At 35.9% G+C, this 27,039-nt stretch overlaps 2 protein-coding genes across 5 annotated transcripts in view; both read left to right on the plus strand.

Annotated features, from left to right (window-relative positions):
• LOC101900043 (bestrophin-2) overlaps positions 1-15,703 on the plus strand; it is a 47,392-nt gene extending 31,689 nt beyond the window's left edge. For 2 of the 4 annotated variants that reach the window (XM_059119720.1, XM_059119721.1), the window contains exons 7-12: positions 1,665-1,772; positions 7,214-7,450; positions 7,515-7,824; positions 12,361-12,465; positions 12,579-12,839; positions 12,910-15,703. In XM_059119720.1, the coding sequence (XP_058975703.1) occupies positions 1,665-1,772; positions 7,214-7,450; positions 7,515-7,824; positions 12,361-12,465; positions 12,579-12,839; positions 12,910-13,490 (1,602 nt within the window). In that variant the 3' untranslated portion in view covers positions 13,491-15,703. The remainder of the gene's footprint in view (positions 1-1,664; positions 1,773-7,213; positions 7,451-7,514; positions 7,825-12,360; positions 12,466-12,578; positions 12,840-12,909) is intronic. The other 2 variants (XM_059119722.1, XM_059119723.1) reach the window with 2 other exon arrangements.
• Positions 15,704-18,035: 2,332 nt separating this feature from the next.
• LOC101899426 (multidrug resistance protein homolog 65) lies at positions 18,036-26,952 on the plus strand. The gene is made up of 12 exons (XM_005186288.4): positions 18,036-18,548; positions 21,892-22,188; positions 22,253-22,498; positions 22,582-22,753; positions 22,811-23,125; positions 23,240-23,696; positions 23,759-23,859; positions 23,920-24,304; positions 24,368-25,079; positions 25,145-25,441; positions 25,577-25,943; positions 26,002-26,952. The coding sequence occupies exons 2-12, from the start codon at positions 21,899-21,901 to the stop codon at positions 26,554-26,556; spliced, it is 3,897 nt and encodes a 1,298-aa protein (XP_005186345.2). The 5' UTR covers positions 18,036-18,548; positions 21,892-21,898; the 3' UTR covers positions 26,557-26,952.
• Positions 26,953-27,039: the final 87 nt, after the last annotated feature.

Genomic DNA, 27,039 nt, shown 5'->3' on the forward strand with positions numbered 1-27,039 from the left:
TACGAGACACAAAAGATTTATTCACATTTAAATGCTGGAGTGCTCTACAGATAGCCACTTGTGGTTTTCCAGCCAAATATAAAGAAATCACACTATCACGCTTGAATTCCATCACGAATAACTTTTGTTCTGGAAAATTCTCACCATAATGCTTTTGTACGCTTGGAAACAATACAATGAGCTGTCACTGGAATAATTTTAACAGATGTCGGGCAAGTGGCTTATGAATGACAGCAGTCTGAAGTTTGTTGCGGTTTTTTCACCTCACCCTGTAAATCGCACAATCGAGACGGTCAATTATGCGGTCTCGTGAAATAAAATATCCACCGTACTCGCCTCTCAACAAGTCCATTGTTACACGTGCTGTGCTGTTAAAAACTAATCCTTAACGATTGAAATGAAAATTTGAATCAAGTTTTCAAGTTTCGAATAGAATAAAATCTGTCAAATATGGACCAAATCGTATAGATATCGCTTTATCTCATATATGTATGTTCTGCTAAATATGCAGACCTTACCCTTTCCTATTGGGGGTTTATCCTTATCTGTCTCCTTAATATTTCAAATCTAATCGTTTAGAACGATTGGATATTTTAGTAATATTTAAAACTTCCATTTGCAACTCCGACTCAATAAAATCCAGTTCCTCCCCCGACTGTTGGTACTGAAAGTAAAATTCGAAATGCAATGTTGCCTTTTCCTATCGAAAAACAATTTTTGGTGACGATGTATTGATTGACTGACTTCTCTGCTATCAAAAGTCTCAATGTCAACTTTTTCTCTAGACTACATATTCCAAAGATGGACTCACTAGTAAACTTCGGTTTCAAGGGTAAAATCGGATTTTCGTCGCAAATACGAATCTATTTGCAAAAAATCATTTCAGAAGAGTTTTTATCGATCCAGCCATATCGGTGCGCATATTCGGAAAAAAATTACGCAAAGCAATATATGAATCAAAGCATTTAAATTCTAGTACCACAAATCATTATGCTCTAAAAATCTGAATCAATTTTACCCTGTCCATTAATTTTTTTTTTTTTTTTTTTCAAAAAACTCAACTACTTCCTACAGAAGTATACTTCATCACTTTCATGTATTACATCCATTACTTGCAAATTTCAGATATAAAGATAAAAATATATACACTTTGTTATTGGCGGATAAAAATAGCTTAATTTGTTATAATTGTAACTTTTCCAAATAAGGCAAACAACGCCTAAATGAATGTCAAAAGAAGACGAAGAAAGAAGAAAGGCTTCAAATATTCCCAATATGGTTAAGTGGCTTCCAAAAATATTGAAAATGTGCCAACATCCAGTAGACCTGCATATATGGCACACAAACACGTGGGTTAACCTTATAAGGAAAATCTTTCGAAATATTCGTTTGAGTATGTATGGATGTGTGTTTGCAAATTGTTCGCCTCCGTTAATGAAAATGTGTGCCATAAAATTAATTAAACAACCGAAATGAGTGTGGCGGTGTCAAGTGTTGCTCAAAAAAAAATGTTTGTTCGATGTCAGTTGTGCCGACCATAAATACAACATAAATCAAGTTTTAAGATAATTTTCGTACATCAATTTGTTTATTGTTTGTTTGTTTATTATATATATTTTATATAATTTTATTGTTTTTCTTTTTATTCATTTTTTTATTCATAGTTTGTTTTCTATGTCGGCTGGCTCAAAGTTGCCGAGGTGCTCATCAATCCGTTTGGTGAAGATGACGACGATATTGAACTCAACTGGTTAATTGACAGACACATTAAGGTAAGTACGCGTAGAATAGACAGATGATGTTGTCGATGATGAATACGTTTTGGGCCTAGCCTGATCTGGCCGGTCCCTCGGCTCGTTAATCGCCAGCACCTTTGTTGTATAATGCATAATTACGCTGTTAATGAATTTTGTTGAAAATACGTTTTAGGGGTTTTTATTTTTATTATTATTTTAATTTTGATAACTAATCAATTACTATAAAATTTTAATTAATCAATGGAAAAAGAGGGAGTGGAAGAAGGTAAAAAATGGCCTAATATACGTGTAAGTCACCGAGTTAGCCAAAAATGCCTTTCGGGGAGAGTCCAAATGAAAAAGTGAGATTTTGAAGAAATATTCCCCAAAAATAACTAAAAATTTACCATTTCGTAGGAGGACCCGGGCCTGTGTGGGTGATGTGAGTAATGGAAAGTACTTTCAAACTTTTAAAAAACTAAAGGAAGTCTACACAATTTTGAAAAAATGTAAATATAAATATATGGCGGCTATAGTGAGCAATTTTTAGCAGATTTTCGCTCCACTGACAACCTGGAATTCTACAACAAGCTTAATATTTTTATTAAGACAACCACAATTTGGAAGTAACCTTTATATTTAGGAACTACTGCGAGGCAAAGACATACATGTACTGTTTACATATATCCCACTCTCTCTCTCTCTCTCTCTCTCTCGCTCTTAAAACCATATTATGTTAAGATTTTAAAACCAAGCTATATAAGTTGAAGCTTTAAACTCAATCTGTAATTATTAACGGGGCAAAAAACACTTTTATGTAACCTGAAATCTATACACAATAATTCCAGGAACTTGAATCAATAATTCAAGTATAGTTATTTTTCGACCATTTTCAGCCTGATGGCTTTTTAATTTGATAATTTTCAAAATTTACCCCGTCAGAAAAAAGTTTTCGGTCCTGTGTTTGTCTGGACGAAATACGTTTCAATGGAGTCGATCCAGCGACGACTGAGGAACGACTGAGTCCTTCTGGCCAACTGATGCTCATCTTTCGAAGGTAGTGGCTGATTTGGTTCAAACATCGTCACCTTTTTTCCAAATTTAGGCCAATTTGGGATATAGGCAATATTCACATCATCTAGTAACTCCCACATTTTTATAACCTCAGCCAGATCGGTAAAGAGGGTATATATCATTTGATAAGGTCAAAACGTTCCTAGTCGAATTAAATGATTTAGACCCTAGGTCTCTTTGGACTATATCCGTTTCAGGACATTTGAAGTCGATGTCCGCCCGTTTGTCTTTCTGACTGGTGCGCACGATAACTCTCAAAGGGAGTATCCGATTTGGTCCAAACTTAGTTTTTTCAAACTTAGATCGAGTTGGGCAATATCGGTCCACTCCTTCTGGTACCTCCCCCACAAAAGGTCGAAATTTTTAACATTTTCTAAAAATTATTACATATTAAAGTGAAGGAAAGTAGTCCAAGGTGGCACATCGCAATATTTATATCATATTTATTCCGGTCCGATAGGAAATGGACAATATTGGCCCACTACTCCAAAATTTGAATGATAATAACAGAAGTCAATATATATTTAAATAACCGAACATTGGCTGAGGGTATACCTCTGTCAGCAAAATCGACTGAACATTTTTTACTTTTTTTAATGTTATAGAAGCGTTATATTATAAAATATTGTTCAACTCTACTAATACATCCCGCACAATAGTTCAAAATTCCAGCCCTCTCTTCCTTGTCATTGGATAAATATTGAACCTAATGACATTTTATCTGCTGAAGTTATATGTCTGATAATAATTTTACCATGTAACTTGTTTCAATACTTTCTAAGACGAGGCCAGCACTACGTCAATATAGATAATTGAAAATGTAATAATTTTAAAAGGATGTTGATAATTGATATTTATATATTTATTGTTCCTGAAATGTTCGTCTCAGAGTTATTCCAATCCGATCTGATGAAATTTCCACACAGCTAGAATTTACGCTCAATAATTTCCCACAACGCAAAAATTTCCCAAATCTCTCAGATTATTTCCAGATGTTATAAAATATTTCCATGGGTAAAAAACCACCCATTTGGAATTTCTTAACCCGCAAAAAAATCCTTATCTGTCAACTTGTAAACATTTTACGCAATATCCTTTGTGTTCTGCAGAGTTTCAACTTCCAAGTTTAAGCCCAGTTTTTCATTTACATTTATCTGGAAGCTGTTGCATTCGTGAAGTTTTTTTCTTCTCTCTTTATTTCATGCACTTCATTCTGTGGCGTTGTTTTTTTTTTATTCAAACTTCGTACGAGTTTATTGGTCAAAAAAAATGTCCGCTTGACTTAAATCACGATTAGTAAACCAGTTTGGCTACTTGGCTGGTGGTTGACTGCCAGATATGAGTTCAGTTTGTTTTGTTTGGTCTTTGCCAAGCTGTTTTCAAAATAAAGAAAAACCACACCGATTATTTATTGCTGTTGTTGTTGTCGTTGTGGAATCGGAATTGCTTGTCTCTTCACCAATTTTCTGTGCTTCAAGTTTATTTTTAGCACGTGCCACTTTGAAGCAGCAACAAGAAACAACTCATTTTTGTTAATCTTAACAGCGATGACAATTTACGTGTTAATGACTAGTCTTTGTTGGATATGTTTCTTGTCAATTCGATTAACCGGTCGCCAGTTAAACTTTTTCAGCGAAACAGATACATTCGTGCCATCACATTCCAACCGCAGCGATAACTTACAAATTGTGTTGTAACTGTCGACAGAATACCATTTTAGCCTAGATGAGAGATAGCATCTGTTCTCATGAGATACTTCCCAAAAAAATATGGCAGATGTATGGGATAAGAACGATATTCAGATATGAGGTGTAGCGATAAATGGTTGTATGTGTTTTGCAGTTTTTAACAAAACTGTTGCTAAAATTTGGGTACTATTGTTATTCAGAGGATATGGAAGAGAGAGCTCTTACTTTTTCTGTTTATAAAAAAACAAGTTAAAAAGTACCAGTCGATTTTACCGACAGATATATACCCTCAGCCAATTTTCGATGATTTAAATATATTTTGACTTCTGTTATGATTATTCTAATTTTGACTGCCTATGGCGTAGGTTTCGGAGGTTCGGACCTAAATAAATACGATATAAATATTGCGACGTGCCAGGTTTGGACTATATCGACTACTTCCTTCACTTTGTATGAGATATGTGATAATTTTTAGAAAATGTTAAATGTGCGTGAGATATGTGCGAGATAAAAATTTTCGTATGGCAAAATTACAAGAAAATCGAACATTTATATCCAATTTTATGCGAAATCATAAATTCCATATTCAACTTAGGTTTCTGGTTGAGAAAAATGTTTAGATATAGCAAGTTGTAAAGAGTCGCTGACTTGTTTCGCAAGTTATTACAGCTAAAAGTATTGACAATTGTGATCCTCTGTGAGTGAGGTACCAAAAGGGGTTCTCACCTGTGTTAGCAAAAATTTTTGTATATCTCAAATTTGAAGAGAGTTGGATGCTTATCTCCCCTTCGTGGGGGAGGTACCAGATGGCCCGATCTCTACCATCTTTAGAACAGATCTTGTGTTGATTGCAATATTGAGATATGCCAAGTCCGAATGGAATCAAATGTTAATTTCGCGTTTTAAGAGCTTCATGGGTATTCAAAATTTTGATCCTTTGAGTGGGAGGTACCAGTGAGAAATGGAATGGTATATCCCATATTCACAGCAGACTTTGTGTTAGTAGAAATGATGGGATATGTAAAATATGGAGAGAACCGGATGCTTATTTCGGATTTTATCATTCATTTTGTTATTCAGATTGTTTACCCTTTTTGAGGGAGGAGTGGACCGATATATTCCTTTTTCACGCCAGACCTTGAGCTAATACAAAAATTGTGTAATTGGAAGAGAATCGGACTCTTACGTCAAATTATGTACGAGTTAATATTATTTAAAATTTTGACCCTTTGTGGAGGAGGTACTTGGTGGAGTGGACCGACAGTGTCCATTTTTGCACCTGTCCTAGAACTAATGCAAATATTAGGATTTGCAAAGTTGGAGCAAAATCGGATTATCCTTGCTCTTTCTGCGCAGAAAAAAAATATATATTTTTTTTTTTGAAAATTTCGATCTTTTGTGGGGGAGGTACCAGAAGGAGGATCAGACCGATATTGCCCATCTTAACATCAGACTTTGGGTTAATAAAAATATTGGGATGTGTGAAATTTGAAAACAGTCGGACTCTTACATCACATTTTATAAGCGTTATAATTTTTCAAAATTTTGGCCCTTTGTGGGGGAGGTACTTGATAGAGTGGGCCGATATTGTCCATTTCCGCACCTGATCTAGCACTGAAGAAAATATTAGGATTTGCAAAGTTGGAGCAAAATGTGGTTATCCTTTCTCCTTTTGTGCAGTAAAATATTTCGTTTGAATATTTCGACCTTTAGTGGGGGAGGTACCAGAAGGGGTGGACCGATATTGCCCATCTCCGAACTCGTTTGATAGTGAAGTTTCGAGAGTTATCGTAAGTACCAGCCAGACAGACGAAAGAACGGACACTCCTAGACCGTTTCAAAATGTCCTGAAAAAACTAAACAATCGGAATCCCTGCAAAAACTTGTGAAGGGTCATCTAATTTGTCAAAAAAAAATTGCGGCATAAAAAAACACATCGAAAAAATGTTTTAGTTTTATTAAAATTAAACCAGATGGTTATAAATAGAATTTTCCAGTCATTAATAGTTTCGCAACAGTCACAAATATCTAAAATTAATTATAATTTCCCTAAACTATTCACTTGTGCTGAACACAAAACTGTCATACGCTTTCTTGTAATTTGTCTTGAATATTAGAATTTATGATTTTCAAAACGAAACTAACATGAGGAGCAACTCTAAGTACCTCTCATGTCACGTCAGCCCAAATGGCAATAAAACAAAATAATATTAAAATATTGATTATGCACAAACAGCAAAGAAAAAACGCTTATCATCGACACTTGGACTTATCACAACAATAAACACACAGTTTCAAGCCTGTGAAGGACAGCTTTGCGCTGTCATTCCCTAGCATTTCGGTCGCCACAAAATTATAGGTTGGGTTTTGTTAACACTTGTTTATTTAATTCCGCTAAATATTCGGCTGTTCTTGACAGTATGGATGGGTTTCGATATTTTTGAAGGTTTTTTTGGAATTCGCAAAAAAAGCAATAACAAATAATTACGGCGAATAAGCGTTTAACCAATTATTATTGTGTTATTAAAGTGACAAAAAACATGACGTAGCCGGTGTACCGGTTTTATATTCACACACACACACATGCGGGTTTCGGCGTTTTTTTATTTTTTGGCAGCAAAGCCAAGGCCAAAAAGTACCTGCTCGCCAGTATTCACGCGAATTAACATACCAGATAAATCTCAATAACCCTATGGTGATTTAATTCCTTTACAGGCTGCCTACATGATCGTTGACGAAATGCACGAAGAACATCCAGAACTACTGCGAGATCAATACTGGGAATGTGTGGTGCCAAAAGACTTGCCCTACACCGTAGCTTCGGAACATTATCGCAAGGATGAGCCCAAAGGCTCGGCAGAGAATTACAAAGTTAAAAAAGAGGATGCCATGTATGCCAACATTGTGCCAGGTGGAGGCAAGCGCATACCCGACGATGTCTATGCCGACTATGTAAGTAAAATGTGTAGAATTAAACAAAAATGAATTAAAACATTTTTATTTTTAAAACGTACAGGAAAGTGTCGATACTCCCATGGTGGAAAGACGTAAAAATAATTGGCTGGTACGACAACTGTCACGCATGGGATCAATGCGTAGCCAATCGACCGCCTATTCATCGGGTGGAATGGCATTCAATCGAAATCGCTTGAACTCTGTGTACTCCAGCCCGGAATCTGGTCTGCCCATGACCATTGTCCAGCAACAACAGCAGCAACAAATCCAACAACAACAACAGCAGCAGCAAATGCAAGCCAAGCCGAGCCTCTATGATAAGTTTGTGCATCGGAAATCGTTGCGTGCCCAAAGGCAGCTAATCAAACAAAGTAAGTTCAAGTTTTTTTTAGTTTGTGGAGAATTTTTGTAAAAATCAAAAAATTCTTAGGTGGAAGAGGGATATTGATGTTATAATGTTTGTTGGTGGTCGGAAAAAATATTTTATGAATTATAATTCATTTCTATAAATATCTATAAAATTTTATAGTAATGCAAAGAGTATAGGCTTCTTAGATTTAATTAAAAAAAAAAAAACAGAAATCAAAATGACTTTGACAGGGAAATCAAGAAAAAATGGAGATGGGGCAAATTTTCATGAATAGTCCAAATAATCTAAAGTTACTGCAACAAAGGATAATGTCCTTAAAATACCGAACATTTTTTAATGTCCTTGTACAGTATTCACACATATGCGTCGATAAATATGGCAACATTTCAAAGGAGTATTGTGAGCCTGGATGGACCAAATACATTCCACAATCAGGATATAAAAAATGACATAAATCAATAAAGGAAGGTCAAATGTCTCGCGGGACACTATGCAGATTTAGTTGATACATCCGTGACAAATAAAAGTTTGTATTGGGAATTTATGTGAAGTAGATAATACCAACAATTATCGTTTTTGAATGCCTATTGTGGCTTTAGATCGGTAATAATTTAAAACCGAAAGGAAATAGTATGTGGAGAATTGGAGAGACATAAATCTCTCGATTTTGAGAACGTTTAAATTTAAACATATACTTTGAAGCTATAGCTATATCTGACCGGATTTTCACCACAATCCATATTACACTTTTGGTGTACAAAAAAAAGTGAAATCGGATGAAGAAATATAAGGGATCAATATCCAAATCTGAGCCGACCTCCATGCAATAAAAAAAAGTATTTCTATCCTGTCTCTGACAGATAACTCTGATTTTACGGTTTGTAATGGTTTTAAATACAAAATCGGATGAAATATATATGGAACCGATTTTCACAAATTTTGACACACTTTCTTCCTGGCTGAATGTTGTAATATATGTCAAATTCCATTCAATTCGGACTTATATTAAACATTTTGTTCACAAGCAAATCTGAGCCGATATGCAAACCTGAACCGATCCCGACAATATTTGGCAACGATATTTCGGAGCTGTATTTTATATATTTTTATACCCTACAACACTATGTGTTGGGGTATTATAAGTTTGATTGGGCCAAAAATTATGTAACACCACGAAATATTGATTTCCCATATAGGAAAGTATATATGGATCTTCCTAGCTCGCCGAGCTGAGTCGATCTAGCTATGTATGTCCGTCCGTCCGTCTGACCATGTTAATTTGTGATCACTCTACAGGTTGCAATAATGGCCCGATCTTCACGAAATTTAGAATGGAGGTGGGGCTATGGTCAGAATAGAACCCTATTTATTTTGGAGATGATCGCATAAGATTTAGGGGTCGAAATGGACCAAAAACTGAAAAAATTCCGGATTTTGCTGTTGCTCTACAGGTCGCAATTATGGACCAAACAAAGCGAAAGTTAGCATGGGGCTAGAGCTTAGGGCTGGGCAGAAACCTTCCAATTTTGATGTTCATCGGGTAATATCGGGTGAAATAGGCCACAACATTTGTGTTAAATAAAAGTCAAATTTTTCATTGAACCGCGAATATTTTTAATCCCGACGAAATCACAAATAGACGAACGGGTCAGTTCTGACCGTTACGTCGATGCCGATAGTAAATATATCGGATATATATAGCGAATATATACAATGTGTATATACAAAGGAAGGGGATGTTAGGTAGAATGCTTATATCTCAAGAATGGCCTGACCGATTTTGACCAATTTTGCCAATTCAGAATGCCCTCTTGGCATAAAAGCATAAAATCTAAAAAAAATGGCAAAAAAAATACCAGTTGTGATGTTAAAATAGATGTTGTAGTATTTTGTGACATTTTTTTTATTTTTCATATTTTTTATCGCATGCGATTTTTTCAATTTGTCTTATAGTACGTTTATATATATGAGGGTTAACCCACTGGGTTTGGATTTAAATTGTCATATCCATTACTTTTACTTCAAATAAATCCTGTCAAAGTAGGTTAACCCTACAAAAAGTTCTAACGTAAACATGGCATTATAATATTGGAGTGTATATTTTGTAATATTTTTTCAGCTGGGGTTATTATATACAGATTGCAATTATTGTCCAATCCTCATGAAAATTTTCATAAGTGCAGGGTTAGGCTCAAAAGGGCTAGGCCTATTGGTTTTAAAGGTGTCCGCAATATATTTGGGGGTTGAAATGGACCAACAATTCAAAATGTTCCTGATTTTGAAAGGTCACAAATTGAAACCAAAGGGCATGAAATTTCCCATGAAGTTAGAGTTTAGGACAGCGGGTTGAATGGACTATTACTTTTGTGTGAATAAATACCAGCATTACCTACGTGCGATATCCGAAATACACAAAGGCGAACTTTTGGTTTTTTTACGTGACATTATTTCAAAAGCGATATCTTCTGTAATTTGGATTTGGACATAAGGGGGCTTCTATCATATTGAAGTGTTGTAGGGTATTACATAGTCGGCCCCGCACGACTATAGCCTTTGCTTACTTGTTTTCGAATATCATTGTTATAGAGTGCTTATTAACATAACAAATCGGATGAACAATATATATGAGAGCCATAGCCATATCTCAACCGATTTTCACAAAACTTGACATATTTCCCTCTAGACTTAATTTGCTAGCATTTGGGATGTAAACTTTGACCGATTCTCACCACTTTCAAAAGACTTCGTCCTTGGGCCAAGCATATCGTTTTTGTGGAAAATTTGATCTCAATAAATAAAAAGCAGCTAGGTTCGGCAATACCACAAGTCAATTTAGAAACTATATTGCTTTTTTCCAGATCCTGCAAGAATGTGAAATTGTTATGACTATAACCCATTTTTCTTTTACGATATCGAAAAAAATTGCAAAACAAGTAGATTCTTGCAGGAGCTAGAATAGCAAATTTAGCATATGGCCAATAAAAAATACGAAAACATGGACATGCATAGATAATTTTCTGTCGTAATTTGTAGTACCCATTACGAACTTCAAGTATGAAATTTGAAAAAATTCCGGTGAATAATGTCGCTAAAATCATCAAAATACCGAACATTGGGAGGTACCGTTACATAGGGGCTATAGAAAGACGTGAGCCTGCATATGTAATTTTTTGTCGCAGGCTGTAGCACCTATTGGAATCTCCACATACGAAATTTGAAACAATTCCGGTGAATAATGTCGCTAATACCATCAACATACCGAATAAAAGGAGGTATCGTTACATGAGGGCTATACGAAGACGTGAACCTACACACGATATTTTTTGTCATAGGCTATAGTACCCATTACGAAATTTAAATACGAAAATTGTAACAATTCCGGTGAATAATGTCGATAAAATCGTTAAAATACGGAATATTGGGAGGACCGTTATATTTGGGCTATACAAAAACGTCTGCCGACATAGCCCATTTATGACCTTAACCTGCCTACTGGAAAGATGCACATGTGTGCACAATTTTAGTCTTCTATCTCAATTCGTTCGAAAGATGTCGTGATTAAAACAGACAGACGGACATCGCTAAATCGACTATGCCTTTTACGCTGACCCAGAACACATATACTTTGTAGGGTGTATCATGATTATTTCGAGGAGTTACAGACGGAATGACAAAATTGATATTCGCTTCATAGAATGGCGGAGGGTATAAAAACTATTTTGTTTGCGTATGCAGATTTTATTCATTTTGCATCCAAATATGAACCCAATCGGATCACATATTGAGTTGCATATAAATCCGAAGACTATCACATACAATTACATATTTTATGCATGCATATATCTTATATTATGGTTAAAAAGGCAAAAATACTTTGCATATACAGAATATATGAATTTTTCCTATTTTTTGTATCCAATATTTGCAGGGCATTTGTATTAGAATCGAAAAAATTGTTCATCATAGCTAAATTTGATCTCAATCTGATCAAATGCACTTTCATTTACATACATCTTATATTAAAGTTTAAAAAAATCGATATTTCATAGATATAATAGCAGGTTTATAGTTTACCGAATTTATCAACCCTGTTCCAGAACTTCAAGAATGTAATTTTCCCCTTATGATATCGGAGAAAATTACAAAACCAGTAGATTATTGCAGGGTCCAGAACAGAACATTAGTGGATTCAAGTCGCCAATTCCATTGCGTATGGGTCAAAGAAATTCTCGCAAAGGAAGTGGACCCGCCAATGTCAACACATACCGAATTCATGCTACTTCGTTTCCTTACATATAATTGTGAAATACCGAAAAAAATAAATTCTTCTTTTAGATATCAAGAAAATGTATTATTACCATGCCATCGACCACGAGGAAAATTGTATATTTGTTTCTTCTCTCCCTGTAGCCATGATATCTTAGTGTTCCGCAATGCTTATTCTATAATCCATCTGGCTTTTTTCCTTATTCAGTTGTTTTATTCCGCTCTATTCTTTTTTTTCATTTTTCTCTTATTTCGTACTTTATCTATGTAGATTCTCGTTTAAATGGTTTGAATGCCAACACTTCAAAATCCCGTCCTCGTATACCTACTCCTGATGTTACCAAGGAACCACCTAACATTGACAAAGATGTGAATGGTAATTTCTCCTTCCTTTCTTTCTCTTTTGCAACACCTGTTATCTGTAGCACTCGTTAAGAACATATTTATTCATTTATATTTTTATTTTTGATATCTGCACAATATTTATAGCCAACACCACCAACAATACCACAGCCACCACCAATAGCGCCAATACGGCTGTTCTAATGACACCACAATTGAGTACACAAACCACAATGTATCCCTATGCAAGCACCACCAATAATAATCTAGATGGTCAAGTTTTGGGCACTTTACTCCTATCACCCATCAAGGAAATGGATAGTTCATCATCGAATAATACTTTAATTCCAGGACATCCGCAGACGGCTGCATTGGCCCAGGCAGTATTGCCAAGCAATTTGGCTTCAAGTGAGTACCCATTTCTGGACATGATTGTCACTCGTTTAATAAATGTAATCTCTTTCTCTCTCTTTGTTAGATATACCTGTAACAACGAATATCACCACACTCTCATTCCCCTTTACGGTTACAACAAGTGCCACAGACACTACGGGCACTTTGAGCATCTTACCCATATCTTCCACACAAATACCAACGATTACCACCACAGCATCGGCCTTCGATTCGAATGAAGTTATTACCACCATACCATTGTCACTCTCCATACAGCGCTCACCATCTGCTGTGTCCATCACTGAATTGAATTTCAACGATAAACTGGAAAACAATGGTGGTACCGCTCTGCTCTCGCTGAAGCCATTGAACGGTGGCACCAACATCTCTCGCAACAACAGCTTCAATGGCAATTTAAATCTCAACATCAGCGACTCATATCTGTTGGAACGAAGGAACTCTATACGTTCCGAAGGTTCTCCCGATGTTAAGGATATAACCGATGGTGCCACGGTGTCTCAGCATGCAGTTAGTGGTGCTGCTGTTGGTGTTGGCACCACCACCACAAATACGGCCAGGGAAAAGATTTCCTCCATTGCAACATCGGCGCCATCAACATTAGCCAAACGTCCGCCGGAACAAAAGACTGGCGAGGTGTATGTATAAATTTAGTCCAATAATGATAGGATCCGTCCACCCACATCCTCCCTCCCGTAAACAGCTATCCTAAGTATGTCAATTTGTGTGTCAGAATTAGTGAAACAAAACAAAGGTTGTGAAACAAATGAAATCTTAAATTATTTTATTGAGCTATTTTATTAAACAATTTACATAAATCCAAACAATCCAATGTGTGTATGTATATGTTAGTCAAAATAGTCCTTAAAAAGGATTAATTTTATTTAGAAAGTAAATAATAAAATAGAGTAATCTAGTTTAAATATTGTTAACAATTAGCAGAAATAAATGAACTAAGTTTTATTTTCTTTCTTAATGGACACGTCATAACAATGTCAGTCTGTAGAACGCCGGCACCGTGCTTTAAAATGTCCAAGAATGCCTATATTTTATTTAGAATCTCGTTATTATTATTTGTATTGTATTTTTTTACAACTTGAATTGTTGTCTTTTGTAAATTGTCCTTGTATCATAATTTACTAAATTTGTATGTAAAATATTTACCATTTAAGTTGTATTTTTATACCCTACAACACTATGTGTTGGGGGTATTATAAGTTTGATTGGGCCAGAATTTATGTAACACCTCGAAATATTGGTTTCCCATATAGGAAAGTATATATGGATCTTCCTAGCTCGCCGAGCTGAGTCGATCTAGCTATGTATGTCCGTCCGTCCGTCTGTCCGTCTGTCCGTCTGTCCATGTTAATTTGTAATCACTCTACAGGTCGCAATTATGGCCCGATCTTCACGAAATTTAGAATGGAGGTGGGGCTAGGGTCAGAATAGAACCCTATTTCTTTTGGAGATGATTGCATAATATTTAGGGGTTGAAATGGACCAAAAACTGAAAAAATTCCTGATTTTGAAGTTGCTGTACAGGTCGCAATTATAGGCCAATCGACGCGGAATTTCGCATGTAGCTAGAGTTTAGGGCGTGGAAGAAGCCTACTAATTTGGGTGACCATCGGATAATATTTAGCGGGTAAAATAGACCATATCTTTTGTGTTGAAAAAATTCAAAATTTTTCATTAAACCGCGAATATTTTAAATCCCGGCGAAATCATAAAGCCATCACAAGGTTACTTCTGACCTTTGTATTGATGTTGACATCCAACAAATCGGATATTTAGCAAAATAGGTGCGATATATATGTCTATCAAAGAAGATATGCTTGAAAGATATCTTATATGTCGAGAACGGCTGAACTGATTTCGACAGTTCTCATTAATTCAGAATGGCCTCTTGGCAGGAAAGAAAAAACATCTAAAAAAATCGCATAAAAATATCTCTGTAAAGATGAAAATATTGATTTTGTAAAATTTTCTCATATTTTTTCAATTTTGTCATATTTTTTGGCATTTTTTCATTTTGAATTAAACATTTGGTAATATTTCTACAGCTAACAAAACTAAGTAGTTAGGATATCAGGATATCATATACAGATCGCATTTATGACCCGATCCTTACGAAATTTTGCATGGGGATAAACTGAGGGTCAGAATAGAAGCCTACTCTTTTTGGAGATGATCGCCATATATTTAGGGGTTGAAATGGACGAAAAAACTGCAAAATTGTCAGCAGGTCGTAATTATCGCCCGATTCTCACGCATTTCAATGGGGCTTACCGGACATTGCAAAAGCCAAGCAGTGTTGGATAGCCATCCAAAAATATTCAATGTGTGAAATAGTTTGCCAACTTTTGTAGACAAAATACGAAAATATCCATTCGAGTGACTTTTTGGAGAATTCACAAATACAGGAAAGACGCACTTCTGACTATTTCGTTAAGGCTGATTTCGTGGAAGAATATAGTCAAATGTCTGTATCTCATATAGATGCGTTTTAGTCAAAAACCAATAATAAGTGTTAATCTTGTGCCACTTCTGAGAGATTATAGGTCTTTGGGAAATATTGGTTCCAGATCTAGGAAGACCATGTACGTGCAATATCTACCTATAAATTGGAAATGAGCAAATTAGTTCAAGTTTCTATTATTCGAAAATTAGAGAACGAAACCTGATGGTTTACTTTTATTATTTGTCACAATATCTTGTGGAATTCTTTCGAGTATCTGGCCTATATAAACTGTATCATATATTATAGTGTTGTAGGGTATTCAACTGTCGGCCCCGCTCGACTGTAGCCTTTGCTTACTTGTTTTATATATTTAAGAATAAAGATTTGTTTGCCTCGTAAACTAAGAAGTGTTCGCTTTTGAAGTGTTTTTTGGTTCTAGGCTTTCCTAAATAGTTGTTAAGTTAAAAAACTGGGTAAAGAGTACTTAAAACTAAAATGTTCTAAAAAGTAAGTATTAGTACCACTCTGGTATGCAGAAGTAAAATGAAAATAGTTTTTAGGAAATTCGTATTAAATAGAATTGAAAAATATTTAAAAGTACATTATTACATGGTAAAAAATAATTATAAAGAGTTATAAGTTTTTTTACAGCTTTTTTTTGCCAAATAATTAAATATTTTTTAATTCTATTTAATACGAATTTCCTAAAACCTATTTCATTTATTTATGTTTGACCGGATAGAAATTTTTTTGGGAAATTATTCTTAAGTATCTGATACATATTAATATGTGCCAAATATTCATATGAGGAAAACGGAATCGAAATATTAGCCTGCAATTTGATTTGTGGGCAATCCTGATTTGCAGGGTTAAAATTAAGTTCGGAGGTTGGTATTCATATTGAAAAGATACGGAAAGTAGTAAAATGGTACTACATACTTGTTAATGATATAGATCAATCAGAAAGATCTAGGGGTTGATATGCTGAAAGAAAACAAATAAAAAAGCACCTAAGCTCGGCCGGGCTGAACTTTTCATACCCTCCACCATTTGAAAGAAACTTGAAAATTAAAAAAAATTGTCAAAAAATACCGTTTAAACGAAAACCCTTATATGAGGGATATACGAAGAAGAAGACCTGCAAAAGTAATTTTTCTAATTGGCTGCAGTACCGGTTGCGAACTTCAAATATGAAATGTAAAACAATTCCGGTGGTTAATGTCTCTTAAATCATCAAAATACCGAATATAGGTTATATGGGAGACATACGAATACCTGGATCTGTATATGCAATTTTCTGTCATAGTTTGTAGTACCCATTAGGAAAATAAAATATGAAAATTTAAAATATTCCGGTGAATAAAGTCACTTAAACCCTCAAAATACCAAATATAGGGAGGTACCTTTATATGTGACCCATACGAAGACATGGTCCTGCAAAGGCAATTTTGGGTCACACAAAGTTATCAAAATACCGAATATAAAGAGTTAGCGTTATAGGGGGCTATACGAAGACGTGGACCTGTATTAGCCATTTTCCATCAAAGAACCTCAAATTACAAATTTTAAACATTTCCCGTCAAAAATGTCGCATAAACCATCAAAATACCGATTATAGGGAGGTGCCGTTATATGGGGGCTATATCTGGACTTGCATATGCAATTTTCGGTAATACACTGTATTACCTAATAGAAATTTCAAATACAAAATTCGTGAATAATGTCGCTAAAATCATCAGCAAAAAATACACTTATATTGGGGGCTATATCAAAACGTTAGCATATATAGCCCATTTTCAATACCAAAAGTCCGGCAGACCTAACACACATCTGAGTAAAATTTTATCAACCTGCTTCATTTTGTTCGAAAGCTTGAGTGATTTCCAGAGACGGGCAGACGAACGGAGAGAAAGACAGACATACGGACGGACGGACATCCATTAATCGACATAGAATTTTATGGTGATCAAAAATGTATATTTCGAGGTGTTACAAACGGAATGACAAACTTAATATACCCTCCATACAAAATATACCCTCGGGTGTAAAAACATAGGTTTTTAGAATTCGTGCTGAACAGATGCGAAAGTGCTAAAAGAAAATAAATATCTTACCTTTGGTATAGATCGATCGGGACGAGCTTGAACTTTGCTTGTTGGCTTGTCGATTTCCAAAAAATTGTGTAAAAAGCGCATACTGGATATTATATTGATATGGGGGAAACGGGATGACGCATAAATCTGAAATTTGTTACGAGATCGCACTTTTTGCCATGGCTTGGATAAAACATAAATGGACATTGGTACTAATAACAGCGTTTTGGAACATCCGTACCAAAAGTGTGCGTGTTTTTAGAAACTATGTAGTACACAAAGGTTACTAAAGTACCAAATATGGTACTATAAGTAATGGGAGCAGGACCTCTGAATATATGTATTTGCCTTTGTCTATAAAAAATACAATTGACTACAAAATTGTCAATCAATAACTGATACTGAAGGATATAACAGTTCCATGCTGGTATAAAAAACTACTCTGATGAGAACGAAAGAGAGAGAACGAAAAAAAAAATTTTAATACAATTCCGAACAGCAATATTCAATTAAAACTCGGCACGCTCATAAAATTCTGTGTTGACAAATAATATATGCTAATTTAGATCCACGAACGTTTTCATATTTTTCTGCATATTTATCGATTGGCTATTACAAAATCAAACAAAGTGGCAGGCATTCGAACATTTGCAAAAGCCGAAAGGGGCGATCGAAACATTTATGACAAACCCTGGGTCAATTTGTCATTTGAACTATAATGTGAAAAATCAAAGTTAATCGAATGACACTCGACAATATCTGATATGGAGCGTTCATTGGGCGCCAAATATGTAGAAGCTGTGCCGCCATAAGAAGCAATTTCTCTTAACTGACTCTCATTCTCTTTAGTGTAGAGACGATTGGAGCTCCAATTTAGAAATGAATGCAAATCAATTAAAACCGTTTCCAAATGTGCGATGTGCTCGAAGACAATTGCCAGATACTTGGTTGGTTGGGTTGGTATGTCATCATTTAAACTTGATCAAGTCGAGATCTGCTCTCAGTTGGTGGTTGAGTGTCGTGTCGTGAAAAACTTAAATCGAAAATATATTCTGGACTAAGAAAAATTCTATTAAAAAAAGATTTGGAAAACAAGGATATGCGAGGAGTATAATTCAATTGCAACGTTGTTCTAAACAAAGAATCCTTGAAGTAAATATTTGAAATTGTTGTTATTCAAATAAGGATTATAAATGTGAAAAAACAAATGTGAAATAATTTGAAAAATGTTGGAATAAATCATCATAATAATATTTATTCTTTCATGCAACTATTTCTAACGACTTCTAAATATTGATTGTGCTCTTCACACTTTTAAGGAATATACAAAAAATTTTTTAAACTAAATAAATGTTGAAAAAATCTATCTGTAATTAAGAGTTTTATTGAAAGCCAAATTATCTCATAGTGATAACCCATAAAAAGGATAACTGAAAAATATAACCTTGCAAAAATGCTTAAACTAAGTAATGTATAGAGCTGTTTGTAAAAGACAATTGCCCAGAGTTAATCGAATCCTTGTGTTCACAATTCGAATTTTTGAGTAATCTTGAAAATTACCCTCTAATTGTGATTTAAAAAAAGTATATTTTTAATATTCCAGACGTTATGAAAAAAATATTTCTCCTAAGTAAAAATTAAATGTCATTGATCTCAAAGGTCAAGACGAACTGATGCTCGGCCAATAACAAACTGTTCTATGACAAACGCCGACTGTATAAATGTCTAGTCACAACTCTCACTGTATTCCTCAAATAAGTCATTTATGGCCATAAAAGTTTAATTAAATTAACCCCCCATCGAAGTGGTGTGAGTGAATAAATGGTTGGTTATTTTTAATAACCATTTAAAAGTTATGAAATTGAAATACAATTTGAAAAAAAATAAAAATAAAACAAGCCGACATTCTTACATTCAATATAAATGGGAAAGCACCAGGATTCGTGTCTTCAATGACATTTTTGCGAGTGGGCCTTTATAAGGCCAATACATTTTTATTGAATATTGGAGGTGTAGTCGAGATTCAAGTCAAATATGTGATATTTCGGGGTATTCATATCAGATTATTCATGGCATATTTTATATCAGATTTATATCAGGTGTGGATGCTATTGGTCCCCTCCTATTTGTCCCTCCTCCCAAAAGGTCAATAACTTGAATTATAATAAATCTCATCATGTGCTAAACCAATATCCTATTTTCAATATTAAGTTGTTTGTGAAAATGGAATTACAAATTCACATTTTCTGGTTCCTGTCTATAAAATTTTCCATTATTAAACCCAACCAATATTAGCCATAATTTTTACATTTTTGTTATAGATTTTTTTGAATGAAAGCAAAAAGTTTCGGAAGTAGCATCAAACTTTAGAATAAGTTTAGATTTGTTCGAATTTGTCACATTTAGCACGAATTATGGCCTTCAAACGGCCAATGAAACCGTCAAACGCTGCCCGAATGTTGCTCTGAAGTATTTTGGCCCATTCCCGGCGAAGCGCTTGCTTGAGGTGATCGACGCTTTGGTATTTTTTAGTGCCAACCTTGCTTTCCAAAATACTCCAGACATAATAGTCCAACGGATTGGTATTCGGAGATTCTGGTGGCCATTGTGCGCTGGTAATGAAGCGAAGAACCTCATTTTGTAACTATTCTTGGGTGGCTCGTGCTGAGTCCTATTGGAATGACCAAAGTCTGCGGCCAAAATGTTTGGGTGCCCAAGGCTTTAATACTCCCTCCAAAATATTTTAGCGATATTATTCGGCATTTATTCTGATGCCACGATCGATTAATACGAGCGGAGAGCGACCATCGGCTGTTATGGCGGCCCACACCATCACCATGGCAGGCGCTTGAGTTCTGGTGGCCAACCGAAGGTGCACATTTTCAGCTAACCTCTTTGGCAAGTAAACACGATCATTTTGGTTGTTTACAAACTTTCGGACAACGAATGTTTTCTCATCGGAGAAAGCCAAATTCGGCAGTTCGCCACTTTCAGCCAAGCGAAGCAACTATTTAGCTCTATTTTCTTTCAGTTGCGGTTTAAGTTCTTGCACTTTTTGGAATTTCAATGGCTTTACTCCGAGCTCATTTTTCAATATTTGCCAAATGCAATATGTTCAGCCATTTTTCGGCCACTGCGACGTGGGTTTTGATCAGATGTTGCTGTTTTCTTCCGTCCAATTCCTTGACGTCGGGCTACGCTACCAGTATCACGGTAACGAACGATGGTACAAGACACAAAAGATTTATTCAGATTTAAATGTTGGAGTGCTCTAACGAAAGCCACTTGTGGTTTTCCAGCCAAATTTAAAGAAATCACACTATAACGTTTGAATTCCATCACGAATAACTTTTCTTTCTGGAAAATTCTCTCCAAAATCCTTTTGTACGCTTGTAAACAATATAATGAGATGTCACTGGAATAATTTTAACAGCTGTCGGACGAGTGGCTTAGAAATGACAGCAGTCTGAAGTTGGTTGCAGTTTTTTTCATCTCACCCTGTATTGGCGTTTTTGTACCTCCAAAACAAAAGGTTACAATTAAATAAGAAATCTTATCCATTATTAGGCTAGGTGTGAGAAATTAAAATTTCCTGGTCCCTCCCTTACAATTGGTCAATTTTTGAAAAGAATCATAAATGATGAAATCAGTCAAATTTTGCACATCACAAAATTGGATAAAGTGGGATCATGGAATATACATAGGTTGTCACAAATTACTCAAATTTGGAAAAATTTCGAATAATTTTACAAAATTCCATTCAATCTTTTGTAAGGTCTTTCTCGGAAAAATCGTGCATTTTGCAATGACTTCATGAAAATAAAAGATATTTTTTTTCAAGAATTTCACGGAAAAAATCGTAGTCTTGATATTTTTTTAAATACTTAATGGGCAAGAAAGGTGGTTATTTTATTTTAAATAACTTGTTTATTTTCGTTTTATTTATTTCTTTTTTTTTTTTTGTTCTGTTTTCCTTCTTTGTTTTGGATAAGTTTTTTAATTTAGGCTCCTGTTTTCGTTATTGTGTCAATATAACTTATATCAAGGTGATTTGGAATATGTATATGCGAATTATACTCAATCAATATACGTTTTTGCACGGATTTATCTTTATGGTTTTTAGTGGTGATACATTGCTAAAGTGAGGAAAACAGAGCTCAAAACAAAGACAACCACCAGTATTGGTGGTGAAATGTGAGGGAGTGTGTAAAACGATAGAGGACAAATGTGACTAACAATTGTCAAAGTGATAAAAGTTAGAAACTGTTTTTTGAAAAATATGAAAGGTTTACCTTTTTTTAAAAAAACAGTCGCTGGATCATGAGCTTTTGACATGTATTTTATGTACGAAACTTATATGAAAAAAGAAGAAAATATACAATTATTTATTTATTTAATATTATAATTTTTTCTTCTTGATGCCGATGCTTTTTGTTTCTAAAAAAAATTCATTGTAATTTTTTTGCGTAATCTGATTTCTAATCTTCCACATTAGCTCCATCATGGATCGTGAGGATTCATCAATATCCAAATCCTCCTTGGACATGCCCATGGCTGAGGGTCTGGAACCAACCAAACCTGTTGGATTTTTCACACTGTTTCGTTTCTCGACAAAATGCGAAATATTCCTACTCTTCATTGGATTTATAATGTCCGCCATAAAGGCATTAACGCTGCCAGCTGTGGTGATCATCTACAGTGAGTTTACCGCCATGTTGGTGGATCGAACATATCGTATTGGAACCAGCTCCAAGACTTATGCTTTGCCACTATTCGGTGGTGGAAAAACACTGTGAGTGAACAAATATTTTTTCAGTCTTTGGATCAAAATTGCAAACAAATCTATTCAATTTCAGTACCAATGCCTCGGTGGAGACGAACAACGAAGAATTATACTACGATTCCATATCCTATGGCATTCTACTTACACTAGCCTCTGTGGTCATGCTGATATCGGGTATATTTTCGGTTGATATCTTCAATATTGTGGCACTGCGCCAGGTAACACGCATGCGCATGAAGTTGTTCCAGTCGGTAATGAGACAGGATATTGGCTGGCATGACTTAGCATCGAAACAAAATTTTGCACAAAATATGACTGAGTGAGTTAAGGAAAAAAGTTGTTCAATTTTACTGGGCTACTCAGCTAATATTAAACATATCACATTGATTATATCCTTTTTAGTGACGTGGAAAAGATCCGAGATGGTATATCCGAAAAGGTGGGACATTTTCTTTATCTCATAATCGGATTTGTCATTACGGTTGGCATATCATTTGGTTATGGTTGGAAGTTGACTTTGGCGGTTAGTGTCTACATTCCCATTGTCATTGTTTTGAACTATTTTGTGGCCAAGGTAGGATGCCGAATTTGGAATAGTGTATACAACACCTTAAAAACCGATTAATTTCAGTTCCAAAGTAAACTAACCACCAAGGAACAGGAATCCTATGCAAGTGCTGGTAATTTGGTTGAAGAGGTCCTAAATGGCATACGCACGGTGGTGTCTTTTGGAGGCGAAGATAAGGAGTCAAATCGCTATGATAATTTCTTAGTGCCAGCACGAAAGGCCAGCCAGAGGAAGGGCGCCTTCTCTGGTTTCAGTGATGGTGTTTTGAAAAGCATGCTGTTCCTTTCGTGTGCCGGAGCTTTTTGGTATGGTGTAAATTTGATTCTAGATGATCGTGATGTTGAGGACAAGGAATACACCCCAGCCATTTTGATGATTGTAAGTGTTAATTCTGTAATCCTAAAGCCTTTAGTAATGACCCTTTAATGTTAAAAGCCCCTTCAGTAATACTACAGCTTTATGAAATGCATATTTTTCCATTTCCCTTCATAGGCCTTTTTTGGTATCATCATTGGTGCTGATAACATTGCCCGTACATCGCCATTTCTGGAATCATTTTCCATGGCTCGTGGCTGTGCGGCCACAATTTTTAAAGTCATCGATGCTCAGTCGAAAATCGATCCCATGTCAACAGATGGCAAACTGCTTAACTATGGACTGCGAGGAGATGTTGAATTGGTCGATGTTTTCTTCCGCTATCCATCACGTCCAGATGTGATTGTCCATCGTGGCTTGAGTATTAAAATAAAATCAGGTACAACGGTGGCATTGGTGGGTTCGTCAGGGTGTGGTAAATCTACTGTCATTCAATTGATGCAGAGATTTTATGATCCTGTCTTCGGCTCCATTCTGCTGGATGACTTGGACATACGCAAATATAATATCCAGTGGTTGCGTTCCAATATGGCAGTTGTAGGCCAAGAGCCAGTACTGTTCAGGGGAACTATAGGTACATAATATTTTTTTTTTATTTAAGTACCCATTTTCATTTTTTTGCATTCCTTGTTTTAGCCGAAAATATAAGCTACGGTAAACCAAAGGCCACACAAAAAGAAATCGAAGAGGCTGCCAAAGCAGCTGGAGTTCACGAATTCATATCAAAACTTCCCGATGTAAGTTGTCAACTTCCACGATTCTTTTAAATGTTCTAATAAAATTTCCAAACCTGTCAGAGTTATAAAACCGTTATTGGCGAGCGCGGATCACAATTATCCGGTGGCCAGAAACAGAGAATTGCCATTGCTCGAGCTCTCATACAAAATCCTAAGATTTTATTGCTGGATGAGGCCACATCTGCCTTGGATTACCAATCGGAAAAGTTGGTTCAAGAAGCCTTAGATATGGCCTCAAAGGGTCGCACCACAATTGTAGTCTCACATCGTTTGTCAGCCATACGCGGAGCAGATAAAATAGTTTTCATACACGAGGGTAAGGTAATTGAGGAGGGTTCGCATGATGATTTAATCGCCTTGGAAGGAGCCTATTATAATATGGTAAAGGCTGGTGAAATAAATGCCCCCGAACCGGAAAACATGGAAGATATTGATGAAGCGAAAAGTAAGTTTAAGCCAAGGGATATTAATATTAGCTACCACAAGGATAACATTTTTCTGTCCACAGGAAATAGCTTGGCCCTTTATGAAAAGTCCTTTGAAACGAATCCCGTGAACCTGGATAAGAACTACAAAAATAGTTTTCAAATAGAAGAAACTGATTTGAGAGGTCATACCGTTTTAACAGAGGCAACCACCCCCGATGAGGATCCAGAATCAAAACCCAATTTCTTCCAAACATTTGGCCGTATTTTGAAAATAGCTCGTCCCGAATGGTGTTACATTGTTATGGGCTCCATTTGTGCCATTGGTTTTGGTTTTACCTATCCGGGATTTTCAATTGCTTTTGGTGAATTTTATGCCGCCTTGGCTGAAGAAGATCCCCAAGTGGCATTGGATCGCACAGCCATCTTGGCGATAAGCTGTCTGGTGATTGGAGTACTCACAGGTCTGGCATGTTTCCTGCAAACGTATCTCTTCAATTACGCTGGAGTTTGGTTAACAACGCGAGTGCGTTCAATAACCTTCAAGGCCATTATGCGCCAGGAGATGGCTTGGTTCGATAAGGATACCAACAGTGTGGGAGCATTATCGGCCCGGTTATCAGGAGATGCGGCCGGAGTTCAAGGAGCCATTGGCTATCCCCTGAGTGGTATCATACAGGCATTCTCAAACTTTGTGGTGGGCTTGACATTGTCTTTTTATTATTCCTGGAAATTGGCCTTGCTGTGTCTAAGTACATGTCCCATCATTGTGGGTTCCGTGATCTTTGAAGCCAAGTGAGTTTCTATTACATTTTAGTTGAGAACAGGTGTTTATATCTGAAAACCTTTTGCAATTACAGATTCATGACCACATCAATGATAAGAGAAAAACTGGTGTTGGAGGAGGCTTGTCGCATTGCCACCGAAGCTATTGCGAACATACGAACGGTGGCTGGATTACGTCGAGAGCAGCAACTTATTGACAGATACAATCGGGAAATACAAAATGTGGAAAAGCTCATTAGACAAAAGCTCAAGTATCGGGGCATAATAAATGCCACCGGCCAGGCCTTTCTATTCTTTGCCTATGCTGTGGCCCTTTGCTATGGGGGTGTGTTGGTATCGGAGGGGAAGATTCCCTTCCAGGATATCATTAAGTGAGTGAATAAACAAATATAACTGATTTGAAAAAATATCCTAACGACTCTACTATAATTGGATAAATGTCTAAATCTTTCCGATAAAAAATGTCGATTATTCATAGAAACCTATTTTCTTTCGATTATTTATAGGGTCTCCGAAACTTTACTCTATGGATCTATGATGTTGGCTCAATCTTTGGCATTTGCTCCGGCATTTACGGCTGCCCTGGTTGCGGGCCACCGTTTATTCCAAATATTGGATCGTCAGCCTAAAATCACCAGTGCCGTTGTACCAGCAAAGAACACATTTGCAAAGCAACTGAATCTTTTCGAAGGAATTCGTTATCGTGACCTAGAATTCCGCTATCCGACTCGCTTGAATGTTAAAATTCTAAATGGCTTTAATCTGGAAGTGTTGCAGGGTAAAACCGTAGCTCTGGTCGGTCATTCCGGTTGTGGCAAGTCAACATGCATACAATTGTTGCAACGTTATTACGATCCGGACAATGGAACAATTGTAAGTATTTCATAACTAAATCGATGTGAGATAAATGTACCCATCATATATTTTGCAGCACATCAACAATGATGACATCCACACCGATCTGACCTTGGAAAATCTACGCAGCAAAATTGGCATTGTGTCACAAGAGCCTTCATTGTTTGAACGCACTATTGCTGAGAATATTGCCTATGGCGATAATTCTCGACAGGTTACCATGCCTGAGATAATAGCAGCAGCCAAAAGTGCCAATGCGCATTCCTTTATTATGGGTCTGCCAAATGGTTATGACACTAGAATGGGGGCTCGTGGTACCCAGCTATCAGGTGGACAAAAACAACGAATTGCCATTGCTCGTGCCTTGGTACGCAATCCAAAGGTACTGCTCCTCGACGAGGCAACTTCAGCCTTAGATTTGCAAAGTGAACAGCTGGTCCAGCAGGCTTTGGATGTGGCCTGTGCCGGTCGCACGTGTATTGTTATTGCCCATAGATTGTCCACCGTACAAAATGCCGATTTGATTTGTGTCGTTCAAAATGGACGCATCGCCGAGCAGGGAACACATCATCAGCTGATGGCCAAAGATGGTCTTTATGCCAAACTCCATAAGACTCAAAAGGAACATTAAATGTTTTTTATGAATAATTGTTATACCTACATTCTTTGTTAATGTTTTTTTTTACTTTTAAAACAAAAATATGTTAAGTTCTAATATCGTATCGTATTTTAAAGAAACCATAAATTTTCATTATTTTTAATGCACAAAATGAACGACATAATGATGCACTTCTTCTGGAAGCATAGAAAATGTTTAAACTAATCCATCGAAATCTAGTTAATCTTCTACACTTCATTATTACTGTTAGTATTGAGATTTCAAATTGATAACAATCAAAATATTGTATGTTGTATACATCAAGTCTGAACGAATTGTTTCCTGTCCATTATTACATTGTATTACAAATAAACCAATCCTTCTTTTTGGTTTGCCCAATAAATATTGCTACAATTTCAAGATACTATAGTTAGAAATTGTTTTATTTACAAATTACCTCACCGCCATATATCAAACCAAAAAGTATATTTTGTTAATTCATGATAAGATCGCAAG

Source organism: Musca domestica, unplaced genomic scaffold, assembly GCF_030504385.1.
Source record: "Musca domestica strain aabys unplaced genomic scaffold, Musca_domestica.polishedcontigs.V.1.1 15, whole genome shotgun sequence".
Lineage (NCBI taxonomy): Eukaryota > Metazoa > Arthropoda > Insecta > Diptera > Muscidae > Musca > Musca domestica.